Below are 13,146 nucleotides of genomic sequence, written 5' to 3' on the forward strand. Positions count from 1 at the left end.
GATACGCGTTAAATTTCCATTATCGCCGAGGTGAAAGCCGATCGCTGATAAGGACACGTTTATCGGAATGTATGGATTTGTACGACCGGAGTATTTCTCGCCATCTTGTATCTCTCGTATCGCAGGGACGGGCATCGGGGCCAATCTCGCGGAGTAACGTAATACGTTGCAACTTCGAGAGAGCAAAGTCGTGACGTGACATTTCACTTTGAGCAGCCGGCGGAATGGTACCTTCTACATCATCCTTGTGTCTTTGCATTGCAATACAGCAGGGGTGGGCAAATAGTCAGAAAAACCTTGAACCGAGATTTCCTTCCCGAATTGAATAAAATTTATATTTATCGATTTTTATGGTACAATTTATACCTTTCTGAAATGCAAAGTTAACTAATGGCACAAAACAGTTGCCCACCTCTTAAGAAACGACTCGATCTCTGTGTGCCACCAGGTTTAAATATCGTTAATCGAGCACGCGATATCGCGTAAACAGGCAAGGATGATAACACGCATTCTTTGCATCCTAAATAGTATACATATACCGTTCTTGTTTGTTTGGATCACAATGTATCGCGTTACTCGTAGAGATTGGCCCCCCGTCCCTGTTATATCGTAACATGGACACGAGGTTCGATATATCCTCTCAGCTCCGAGAGTTAGCCGCATGTCAGTGTTCAGGGATAGCAAAGTGGGTCGTTGTATGTCATGCGATTATGCGCGTAATGCTCGGATAAAACACGAGGAGAAACGCAATCGTGTAACTGGTCCGAGATATCGATCGCGAAACCGGCGCGAGGCAACGCCAAGTCGATCTCTCGACTCGATGTCAGGCTGTTTTAATTTTCTCTTTCCAGCTACCGATTCTTGTTAACCCTTTGTGCTCGAGGCACGGTTCAGGCGCAGGTTGCGCGCAGATTCGATACGAGTTTGGAGTAATTTTCAAATGAAAAATTTCTTGATATCCTTAATACGATAAACGCAATTTTTGCAAGAAAATTATATGTCGTAACACTTGATTAGTTGATTAGAGCGCGGAAGGAAACAGGCGTAGTTTATGATTTATCCCATAAGGAGACACGGGTTGCCTAATTAACCGTAATAAGGTTAAGTGTTGATAATTACCGGGCCCGGAAGTGCAATGTACCAACAGTTGAGCTCGTCACTGTATTCAGCAGCCTCATGAGAGTAACGTTACGTCAAACTTTACTTTCATATTCTATCGAATCTAATTAAAAAAAAAAAAAAAAAGATGAAAAATAATTACCTACTCGATTCCAATCGTAATTTACAAAACGAACAATTTTTTCATAATTTCATTTATTATTCGGAAGAATTGCGAAAGTATTCGATTCTGAAGAAAGTTAGCGATCGAACGTTTCACGATGGAGGCTGAAACATCGATATCGATGGGAAAGCAGGAAACAGCTGTGAAACGGAAACGACGAGAACGTTACGGTTGTGCAAGCACAGTTGGTCTGCCGAGTGTCGTTAACCCGAGGCAACTTTTGTTTCGCGTTTTAAGATGACTTCGCGATTACGATCTCTCCGGTCAAGTGTACGAGACCGGATCAGAAGAAGCTCGATGGACGACGTCTTTATTGCCACTTTCTTCCTGTTTCCTCGTTACCGTTTATTGAGCCTAAATGTTTGCATCTCAACGCGTTCGTCCCGAACTAATTTCGTTCGTCGTCGCAGCTTACGATTATTATCTGTAGGAATAAGAATCAATTAAGATGGTAAATTTGAAATTTTCTTTTAACAATGGAGCTTTCGTTCTGATTTCAGGCGGTGAAACTGGAGTCGGTGCATCCAGGAAGGACGAGATACCTGGTCGTGGTATCCTGCACCGGAAGGCAGGATGCCGAGGAGAGCTGCCTTCTTGGTATCGATTGTCACGCTAGGGCGACCGTTGGTCTTGTACTCCGAGTTCTGGCCGACACTGCCATTACTCTGGACGGCGACGGGTATGTTGGCTATTTTCGAATTTCATCTTGTAACTTCTATTCTTATCTACACTTCCTTACTTTATCCTGAACTTATCTACCCTATCGTCTCTCCTTTGTGCTCTTTATTTTTCAGGTCTATTTACAGTGGATGATGAAATTATTAGAGCTATGGTATGAAAAATGGATTTTTCGTGTTTAGAAATAGAGTTTAAGGTTTTTACATTGTGAAAATTTCCACAAATTAGAAGAATTTGTAGGCCAGTTAAGAACTTTCACTTTCTTCAACTGTGTATCATAATTTTATAAATAATAAGAAAAACTTCGTCTTACTAGGTTTTCATTAAAGAATTAATGATATTTATGTAAAATCATCAATTTATGCGAATGGCTCTAATAATTTCATCACGCGCTGTACATTCACGTTTATTTCCTACTCGATTTTATAAAGATATTAATTGCTTTTCTTTCGAACCATCAGCCTCTTCCTCATTCCAAGCTTCGATCCGATCGGTCGCTCGTTTACTGCCGATTCTCGCAGGGAAAGTGGGCAGATTTTACAGGTTATCAGATTTTTACCGCGTCAGAATAGTTGTGCACTTTCTCTCCGCTAGATAACTATCCTCCGTTCCGCGTCGAATAAAAAACCGTCGCCGGACAAATCTGTCCCACGATTAAGCCTTTCGCTGCGTTCGATTTTATTGCGCTCTTCCGATTCGTGTTTCCTTTCAATAAGGAAATATTCTCGATACGCTTACGGGGATAGGAATTTCGCAAAAATCCGAGCGAACCCGAACGGTATGCTTTCCGGGGCACCTTTCAACTCGTCGGGGTGAGTCATTAACGAGGCACGCGGCAATTAGGTGAATAAAAGGCGGCTGGAAAACGGTACATCGAGCGCAGATCGAGAAACTCGAGGATCAGGAGCTGAAAGGTGAACGCTGCGAAGGTCAGCGGCAGGCACCGCTCTCTTTCGGCCCGAGTGCAGAGCACACGGGCGTAGGGAAATGGAGCGCGTTACCGTAAGCCACGCGTTCGAGCAAGGTGCTTGACAGGTGAGCACCAAGGTCACGGAGGAAGGTCGCGTTTGCCAGCTTGCAAAGCCATCTCGATGGGTCGAGGATTCGTTTCGCTTTACTCCTATCGACACATCTTACGAAATATTTCAATCTAACCAGACAGACTTCGAACCTTTCGAATCATCGAAAAGCAATATGTATTGCGGTGTGTCAATGAATTAATAGGTTTTTAGTATTAAACGATTCGATAGGCGATCGATGAAACAGCGTATTTGACACCTGTTACCAAAAATGGAACGCTCGAACTAGAACCGTTGCTGTACGAACTCGGGGAAAATGTATCGCGGTAAGCGCGCTCGAAAATAGCACCAGCCGAACTGAACGGGGAAGTTGGCCTCTGTTTCGGCTGCCAATAAAATAGCTCGTCGATACGATCGGTTGGCCACCCTGTATAAGGTGAACGGGTGTGTGACCCTCCAAGGTTCCCCAGTACGCGCGCTTTTCTCATTCCTTTTTTTCTTATTTTATTTTGCAGAGGCTTCAGCGTCAGCGTCTGCGGTCGGCAGCACATCTTCAAGCCCGTATCGGTGCAGGCGATGTGGTGAGTCAAAAGTTTATTAAATACAAATATTTAATCGATAATTGGAAATCGGAAATTTGGAGAACATAGAAATTTCAAATTTTCAAATTAAGAAATTCAGTGGTCCACTTTTTTTAAATGAACGATTCAATTGCGCGGGAACGTACGTTGTCGTCTGCCTAATAACCGTGACTAATAAATAACCTCGTGTAATTATAACGGATGGGTCCGAGACGACACCCACGGATGACATATAGGGTCAACCGATGGGACGCACGAAAGGGTTCGAGCCACGTGGGTTGTGATCGATATTCTAAATGAAACTAACAATTTCCATAACACGAAGAAATTCATTACTTGAAATCGAAAAACAAAAGAACTTACGCGATGCATCATAGGCTGCAAGCGAATAAGGTGAAAAGTGTAATACCGAGACAATACTCGAAAAGAAGAATCGTGGTAGATGGTATCAACGCGGAAGGAGGATCGGAGCTTTGAATAGAAGGAAAAATGAAGCGTGGGCCGTGGCTTAATTGCTCCGCGTCGCGATTGTCTTATGCACGGTTCGACGATGAGGAACTTTCTTGCACGCCCAACCTTTTCCGCTCGCGGATTTTTCAGCTCGAGTGAAAACGTGTCCCTATCTTCCCACATCAACTCGATGATACCTTCCGTTTCTATGCTCTCTCATTAATATCTTTCACATCTTTTGGCAAATATGACTCTGAAAGACCGCCCCACCACGATTTTCCGCCAATTGTGTTGATCTAAAAATATCCCCCAAGTTAGAAATAACCAGAAATTATTTTTGTGATCTTCGGCGCACAACAGTAGTAAGAGCGTAAAAACGTAACCTCAAAGTCTAATGGGCAGCCCCTCTTGATTTTGAGGTTAGGTTTTCACAGGCAGTTCCTAACCTAACGGGAGAACGACCTAACTTAACCTAACGATAACAGTATTAGTCGTTGGGCGCGGTTAATCCCCAAATAGGCGACTATGTGCGTATATAAAAGAAAATAATGATTCGGAAAGGCATAAAAAGGCAAAAATAAATTAAAGTTCGTTGGACTCTTTTAAAGCGCCATCTTTTGAGAAAAACCATAACCATAACCCATCACGTGGTCAGTTTCTTCAAGAGATGCATTAACGAATAAGACACGGTGAAGTTGGTCACAGCCACCGAGAACTCCGTCGTTCTATCGTCGTTGACGTTGTCGTGATCCTATTTTTGGAGAAGCCTCGTCGAAGGCGACCATCCACGTGGTGGGGTTGCGACCATGGACCATCGGCCGCGCCATTTATGGGCGCATCGCGTCGCGTGGTCACTTAGCCGAATTGCAATCTACCACCCTGATATTTACTCTGCACCCTCGTAAACGAATAGTTTGAATTTTTCAATATTGGAACTGTAATGTTCTTCACTGTTCCAATAGGATTTCCACTTTCATCTTCTATTGTCTGTTCGTTACTCATCGGTTACTTAACACGCAGACGGCATTACGAATCGACGTGCAGCGACAGCACGGTGAAAGTAACTGGAATACGTAAAATGCCACCCAATCTGTCTTCGGGACGTGTCACTTCGCGAACGATCGTTAATTAGTCATGTAAATGTCGTCCCGAGGTGTGATAATTATTTATTCGATGCGACACGCCCCCTGATACTTCGCTCAAGGCGATCAAAGAGAAACGGTAGAAAAAAGTGGGAACTTATCGAACAGAGGCCACTTAATCTGGGTCCTCCGGGCAGAACCTCGGTCGCAAGTTGAACCTATACGATCCTTAGGTAATTTCGTAGGACTGTGAACATGTCGAATCGAATTGCATCTAAATTCCAACTCTTTTCTCGATGAACAAGGTTAGAAACTTGGTGGTTGGTCTTCTGAACAGTATGCCCGGTTGTAATCCGGGTTTGCTCTGTTTGACCTGAAAGATGTCGAGTGCGCTGGTTTTCCAGGTCGCCAGCAACAGGTTTAGGCGTGGTATCCACCACGGATAAGCGTTCCTCTTTCTCGACCGTCACCTCCGATTCCAATTAACTCCCTTCATCGATTCCAATCAGGATTTCCTCTCCTTTGTATAAATCCATTGGATGTCGAGCAACGTAATTCAAAAGCTTTTGCTTTAAACAGAGTTAGCGGTGGTATAAAATGAAATGTATTGTCTTCCTTTTGATAAGAAACATAATGCTATCGGTATCGATAGGAGTAACGGCTTGTAATTAAATTGTATCGCCAAGAGAGACTGGTGAGAGACGTTAAAAATCAGCTAATCGAAGCAGGAAGTGATCTCGGATTAGCGGGCAATCGATGAACTATCGAGTCGAACCGGTTCTAGACCGGACGAACACGTCCGCACAAAATGACACCTCGTTCGATGATAAGGCCAACGATATTCGATACGAAACCTGCCTGATGACTGGCTACAGTAATCGACTCTTTGCTTTGACCTCTTTCTCAAAGGTCACTTCCTACTAGAGGTGCCAACGTATAAGATAGCCCAACACGTGAGACGGTCGTTTCCTTCGTTACCGACGTTATCGTTCACAAAACACGCAATTCTTCCTTTTTCCTCTTTTTTTTTTTTCACGGCCAGACGATAAGCACGCGATTTCCAGCGAAATGATTTCTTTTATCAAAGTCCGCTCGATGGGCGTGAACCGGCGAACAGCTTTCCAAACTAGTTCCGCCTATCGAACCGGCAGACGTGGATGGATAACAACAGGTTGCCTCCAGTCGCATTATCGGAATAATATAGAGGCGAAGCCGGTGATAATGGCAACTGATGAAAACAACAATGACCGTGGTCAATTGATGCCCATTGAACGAGTGACCATGGTTCTTTATTCCAATCACCGCGTCAATTCAACTCTGGATATTATCTTTCAACTATGGAATCCTTAGGATTGGATAGTACGATGGGTGGTCAATTCCTCGATTTGTAAATTCGAAAATTTCTCAAGAAATCAACGTGTTTTATGCCGATAGGCGAAATTACATCGCTGTTCATAGTTATTCCCTTGGTTCGCCGCCAGCGCCCTCTGTAAGTCCGCGTTCGGGTTGCCGTGATTCAGGGGCCGCCCCGATCCAATCAATCGTTATTCAAACCTCTCGCTACTTCTCATCAAACGAATCTCGAAAAGATGTATTATGTTCGGAGAAAAAAAGAAAATAACCTCTTTTCAAGCCTATAGTCTCACACATTTAGATCTTTATCGACGGCGGTTAATGCAGCAAACAGCCGCCGTTGATGTCACCGGTTGTTCCCGTAGCACTCCCCTTGTGCATGTCACGCTATAATCGCTTCCATTCCTTTCACCGTTCCGACTACGACGTAGAACAGGTTGGAGGATAGACGGGAATCGTACATACGTTACGCACGTAGCTCGTTCTGCATGCTCGAATAACCGCGTCCAACACGCTCCGTCACGATCCAGATCCATTAATGATCCATCGCGGATCATTACGTCCGATGATCCCGGGGAATCGTCCTGCTGAGACGATCGAGTGAAACCGTTTCATGAGACGGTGAATTCCAGAAAACTCACTGCTTAACATGTGCGCGCAATGTCTTTATAACACGCGTTTCCGTCGACTTCCATTTGCCTTTATATAACCTGCATGCAACTGGTTATGACTGCAATAGTTGTCGATGGAAATGGAGGATACAAGTGTTTACTTTCCCTGAGAACAGTCGCGCCAGAGACAGTCACTTTTCCTTGAACACTCGGCATCCTTTGATGATTTCCTGTCAGTGCTCATCAGCTTTAACATCATCGTTGCACTGGTAGACTATTTTCCTCCTGTTCGATGGTACAGAGCGGACCTTTATGGGCGCGTCAGAAAAGTGGAACAATCCCGACAGAAATAAAATCGTGCGCGAGTGGGACAACCGTGAAAGTTGCCCGCGATTCGCGTCCACTTTGCCTCCGCAAAGGCTCGGATTCGGCTATCCGTGATGATCGAGGCATAGTCATCGAAAGTGAAGCTGTGCTACGGGGAACACGGCGAAATTGGAAAGCTAGACTTTGGTTCGCTTCGCTGGACCATTGACGAGACAACGCAATCTTCGACGACTCGTGTCGTTACTTTTGCACCGTCCAGTCTCTTTCGCGTTCAATCGAACGACACTGACCCGTGAAACTTTCATTTTTTATCCGAGACTGTTTGTTGGAAAAGATTTTCTGCCAGTCGACCAGGAACTTGGGATATTTAATTAATTCGTCGGTTTATAATTTCGAAATGGAACAGCTTGTATTTGTCGTGAAGAAATAAAAAAGTTATATAAGAGGGGTTTCTTCAAGGTCCGCCTGAAACTTTAGCCAAGAACAATCAACTGGTGTAGGAATCGCAGACAATTAACCAACTTTTTTTCGGCATCAGATTCGAGACGTTCAGTTGCGTAAGATCCGCCGTCCATTGTTTAAGTTTCTCTAAACGATGTGGGGAAAGGTGAGGCAAGGTTAAGTCAAAATTAACACCTACTTCGAGGCGTCGATTAAATCTAAGCTAGCGTGACGAGACTTAATAAAGTTTCTTTCCCAAGATCAAAAATCTGGCTGTCTCGAAAGGGTGGCGGACATAATGGGTCAGGATAGTCAGTGTCCAGTCGGTTCGGTCGGCCAGTGGTCCTATAAAACTTCTCCCAGGTCAAGATCCACTTTCTTGCGACGGGTGATCCCGGTTTCCGGTGCCGCTGATGGGACTGGTCGCCGCGAAAAAGAGGCCGGACACGTCTGCGAGCTAAATATGGCCGGACTCGGTCGTTTGTCATCGCCCCACCATCCTCTTTTCTGTCCTACGCATACTACACCGACTTCGCCAGATCCTACGATCACCTCGGCCAACAGACGCAACGTGGCCGTGCTAAGAAAAACTCGTTCATCGAAATTTTGGCTGGCTTCGAGAGCGGATGTTTGGGCCGTTTCCACCAGTCGCCTCTCTACCACGGGATATTTCGGGGTTCAAGGAACTTTCTCATCCTTACCGTCTGCTTTGTCTATTATTTTTCTTCGAAGTGCAATTCAGTGAACAAGGAGGTTTCTATCGTTATTCGAGTGAAAAACCGACGACTTGGTGAATATTTTTGTGCTATGATACGTTGTCCAATTATTCAGTTGATTAATTAGAAGGTCTAGTGATCGAGTGATCAAACTAGTGACTAGTGTTAGGGACACAGGGTTACTGTTCCCAGAGAATCCGAATTCTGTCCCCGAGGGAAGTTAAACGAACAGCCCGAACATCGAATCCCTAGAACAGGTCTGAAAAAGGGACGGCAGACGCGTTTAGCTGGGACAAGTCCGATGACCTTGACAAGAATAACTCCCAAGGCCGGACATCAGCCCGCGAAGAAAGATGGAGACTCGTGGTTCCGTTTACTTGCTGATTATCCTTGTCTTGCCAGTGATCCTGTGGCTGATCGGAAACCTTAGCAGAAGCAAAGTCCTCGCGGGTGTCGCTAAAGCTGCTAGGTAAGATTCTCATTGCTTACCCCCCTCCAATTTTCCTTCAGATTTCTCGGTAAAATCTGAATAAACGAAATACGTAGTAGAGAATTTAGGAGACACGTTCGAGTTAAGTTATTTATACGAAGAAGGATGAGTCACGGAAAGGAAGTAGGAAGAGAAGAAAAAAAAATGAAACATAAGGATTGTAGGTGTTTTGCATAGGTCGGCTGCTCGTCAGTTTCAACAGAACTGTGACTGAAATAAATTTCACGGTGGAGCAAGCTTAAAGCAACTTCCATAACTGCGTCGTCTCGATGAGTTTCTAAATAAGAAGTTTCAGCTGGCATACGGGCCATCCTTGCTCCATTATTCCTCTACCTGTAGGAACAGAAAAAGGAGTTTCGTTTTGGGACCGTCTGGCAGACTCGTCAGTGGGGCTGACGACAGACGATCCCTATAACCCCGCTTTTTGGAACTCATGCCGGGGGAGTGCTAGCGAGAACAGCCTCAATCCCGCTGCCACCTGGCGGTCGCCGACCCGAGTTAAGGGCGCCCGGGGAGACTCACCGCCTTCCCTTTCCACTAAACGCTTGCATACCTTAATCGTTTACTTTAAATTTCAAAGGGTTGAACGTGTTCCTTATTCCGGGTTCGACGCACGCGGTATCGCGTGCTTGGTCATTGTTCTTTGTCCCCGGATTTCTTTCTCTTAATCGATTGGCATCGATCCAACGGAGGATTGAACAAAGAAAACACCGATGTAACGAGACGTTTCCAGAATCGGTGCAGCGATCTCGTCGCGACGAAACATCCTGGATTTTATTTTCGATCCGATCACCACGTGGGCTGCATTCCTCGTTTTAGCGTCTCTCTTAATAGATTGCGAGTTAGTCTTCAGACGCGAAACGCGGAAGCGCAGAGGTAGACTGCGACGCGTTCTCTCTCATCTGAATTTTGCAATCAACTTTTGCGATGAAATTAGGCTGGTAGCAAGCGGTGACCCGTAGGCCACTAGGAACGTGTCAAGCACGCAAGAACGCATCTGATCGACTCGTCATTGCCTTGCTTCACCAACCGTTCCATTTAGGATCAGGCCGATGACGCGACTCATTATAATTACGATGCTGCGCCTCGAGCCTCAGTCTCTCTCGTGCTGTTGTCCTCGTCCGTTGCGCAAGTGATCGAAACATCGGCTTTGTTAATTGCCCGCGCCCCCGGTTCCACTCGTTTTTACCGATGAAAATGGAATGGCAATCGCGCGCAACCGACACGGAACTGACTTTAATGGTCCGTAACTTTGAAATACGATAGAATTTTTATTTTTCACATTTGTCCATTTTTATCTATAACATTTTTTTTTTATCAAGACTACCGGAAGTGTCTCGCAAATCATGGCAATCGTGAACACGGTTCTAGTACGAGTTGGAAAGAAAAATGATGACTAACAGAATTCTAATTACCCCGCAATTTACGTTATCATTGAAAAACGAAAGATAGGAAGATAAATCTTATGCTCGTGAAATTATATATAGCCACCACGTGGAAAGAGAGTATAAGAACAACTTCTATTTTTATCATTATCTCGAGATAGCGAACGATGCTCTCGGATCTAGTAGCACTTCTTCTCGTTGCCTTCCACTTTGCATACCGATTAGATAAAACGACTTCCGCTCCTTTCCTTTCTCAACTAACTCTAAATCTAAATGATCCAGCTTGAACCAACGAGCGTTTAACCCTTCTTTCAATTATTCATGTTTTTACTACTATCCTCCTTCGGGGGTCTATCTGACCCGTAACGAAAATTACGTCTCCACGGTGTAATTAAAAGAAAAAGGTAAACTGCGTGAACAGAGTTTTAGGTCGACCAGAAGCGTTTTTGTAACAGATTTGCGTAACTAACGACCGCGAGGACAATCACGTGTTTATAATTAAACGTTTTACGTAACGAGTCTCGTATTTAACCGGCACCGATTCTCTCGGTTACGCATCGATTGATACCAATAGTCAGCATCAAAGAACGATCTCGTTTCAATAGAAAATTTCATCCCATTTAGTAGAAGAATAGAAAGTTCGTTTACGTGGTATCGATCTGTAGTATCTTTGAAGGAATTAGAAAATAAGTTGTTGATCAAGATTTCTTTTATTTTTTTTATCGTTCCGTACGCACACTTTACGGCACTCAAAGTATTAATGATTTATCAGATAGTATGGCGTTAAACAATCGACCAAGCAGAAAAGTCATCGAGTTCCCACTCGGAGTGATGCTTTTTTCCCCCGTTTCACGAACCTCTTCATGGTCGAACGATCACGACGATGATCAGCACGGTTTTTCCATTTATTAAGCTGCTCGAACATCGTCGGAAACATTTGTCAGCGATTTCTTATTTCATTGAAAAAAGTAGATCGATTTTCACCGTTCTTCGATACATTTTTTCCATCGTTTCACAAATTTCAGAGAAATCGTGGGAATAGTAATAAAAATCTATTTTTATTATAAATAAAAGCCAGGAGTGTTGAAAGGTGTGCACAGGAAAACGTTGTATTGTCTAACATTTACCTGAAACCATTTACTGAATTGCTATGAAATCGGCCGCGATACGAGCTGCATATTTATCTTTCTCTGATAAAGATCAAAACCACTGCTTAGGAAATTCTACCGACCATTTCCGCTTGCCGTGAAACGGAAGTGGTCTCGTTCAAGATAAACGATTCTCTTTAAGCTGTTAACCTTGTTTATTCTCAGTTAGTTTGAAAGAATACATCAAGTATGTTCGGTCTACGGTTAAATGAAACTAGGTATGAAACGCTGGATAATTCCCTGCGTTTGGTACTGTGGAAGCGAGTATCTATGGTAGTATTTGCATGATCGGGTGTTTTCAAGACGTCGTCGATCGGATTTCTGTGCAGGTCCGCGTTGCAGACGTTGCACAAGGTGTCGAGCAAGGCACGGGAGCAGAACTACTTCCTGGGTGGGTTGTCGCACGACTGGGTCAGCTACTATGAGCAACGAATCGAGAGCGATCGCTCGTGTCTCAACGAGTGGCACGCTATGGACAGCCTCGAATCACGGAGACCACCGTCGCCTGATAGCGTGCGCACCAAGTAAGCCCCATTGCCCTTTCTTTGGTGCAAGACACGGTATATTGGTAGTCCGCCAATTTCACGATGTATCCTTTCTAGGCCCAGGGAGAGGGACGAGACTGAACGCGTGATCCGATCGACGTTGAAAGAGATCATGATGTCGGTGGACCTCGACGAGGTAACCTCGAAGTATATTCGAGGTCGTCTCGAGGAAGACCTCGACATGGATCTCGGCGAGTTCAAGCCGTTTATCGATCAGGAGATGCTCACCATTCTGGGTCAAATGGACGCGCCGACGGAAATATTCGACCACGTTTACTTAGGAAGCGAGTGGAACGCGAGCAACTTAGAGGAGCTCCAGAAGAATGGGTTAGTTCCTCTGATCCCCCAAGTTTTCACTGTTAATGTCTTAATAATTCTCGAGTAGTATTATCCATTGGACTTGCATCGAGGCCGATAGACAAATCTCAAAGATTATTATTAAAAATCAAAATTTATTGCCTTTTTCCAGTGTCAGGCATATTCTGAACGTTACTCGGGAGATCGACAACTTCTTTCCCGGGATGTTTACGTACTTGAACGTCCGCGTGTACGACGACGAGAAGACGGACTTGTTGAAGCACTGGGACGACACGTACAAGTACATCACGAAGGCAAGGAAGGAAGGCTCGAAGGTGTTGGTGCACTGCAAGATGGGGGTGTCCAGATCCGCCTCGGTGGTGATCGCGTACGCGATGAAGGCGTACAATTGGGACTTCTCGCAGGCGTGGAAGCACGTGAAGGAGAAGCGTAACTGCATCAAGCCGAACAACAGCTTCCTGCTGCAGTTGGAGACCTACCAGGGTATATTGGACGCGATGAAGAACAAGGAGAAACTTCAGAGGTCCAAGTCGGACACTAACTTGAAGTCTCCGACATCTACGAAGGATCAAGCGAAAAAGGAGGAGAAGTCCGACAACGTGGACAACGGATTGCAAGCTGTTTCAGGTTCTGAACTGAAGAAGACCAGTCAGAGGCCGAAGAGTTGGTCGCCGAACGTGAAGATCAGCGAAACCATGTTGCCTTCTGGTAGGAAGCGTT

At 44.9% G+C, this 13,146-nt stretch overlaps 1 protein-coding gene across 8 annotated transcripts in view; it reads left to right on the plus strand.

Moving 5' to 3' along the window:
* Window positions 1–13,146, plus strand: part of ssh (Protein phosphatase Slingshot) — a 38,316-nt gene that overhangs the window by 22,150 nt on the left and 3,020 nt on the right. For 4 of the 8 annotated variants that reach the window (XM_034333048.2, XM_034333049.2, XM_034333051.2 and 1 more), the window contains 5 exons: window positions 1,783–1,961; window positions 3,495–3,560; window positions 11,893–12,087; window positions 12,166–12,435; window positions 12,578–13,134. In XM_034333048.2, the coding sequence (XP_034188939.1) occupies window positions 1,783–1,961; window positions 3,495–3,560; window positions 11,893–12,087; window positions 12,166–12,435; window positions 12,578–13,134 (1,267 nt within the window). Of the gene's footprint in view, window positions 1–1,782; window positions 1,962–3,494; window positions 3,561–6,144; window positions 9,010–9,072; window positions 10,273–10,341; window positions 11,782–11,892; window positions 12,088–12,165; window positions 12,436–12,577; window positions 13,135–13,146 lie in introns of those variants that run through there. The other 4 variants (XM_034333050.2, XM_034333053.2, XM_034333056.2 and 1 more) reach the window with 4 other exon arrangements.

Source organism: Osmia lignaria, chromosome 15, assembly GCF_051020975.1.
Source record: "Osmia lignaria lignaria isolate PbOS001 chromosome 15, iyOsmLign1, whole genome shotgun sequence".
Classification (NCBI taxonomy): Eukaryota; Metazoa; Arthropoda; class Insecta; order Hymenoptera; family Megachilidae; genus Osmia; species Osmia lignaria.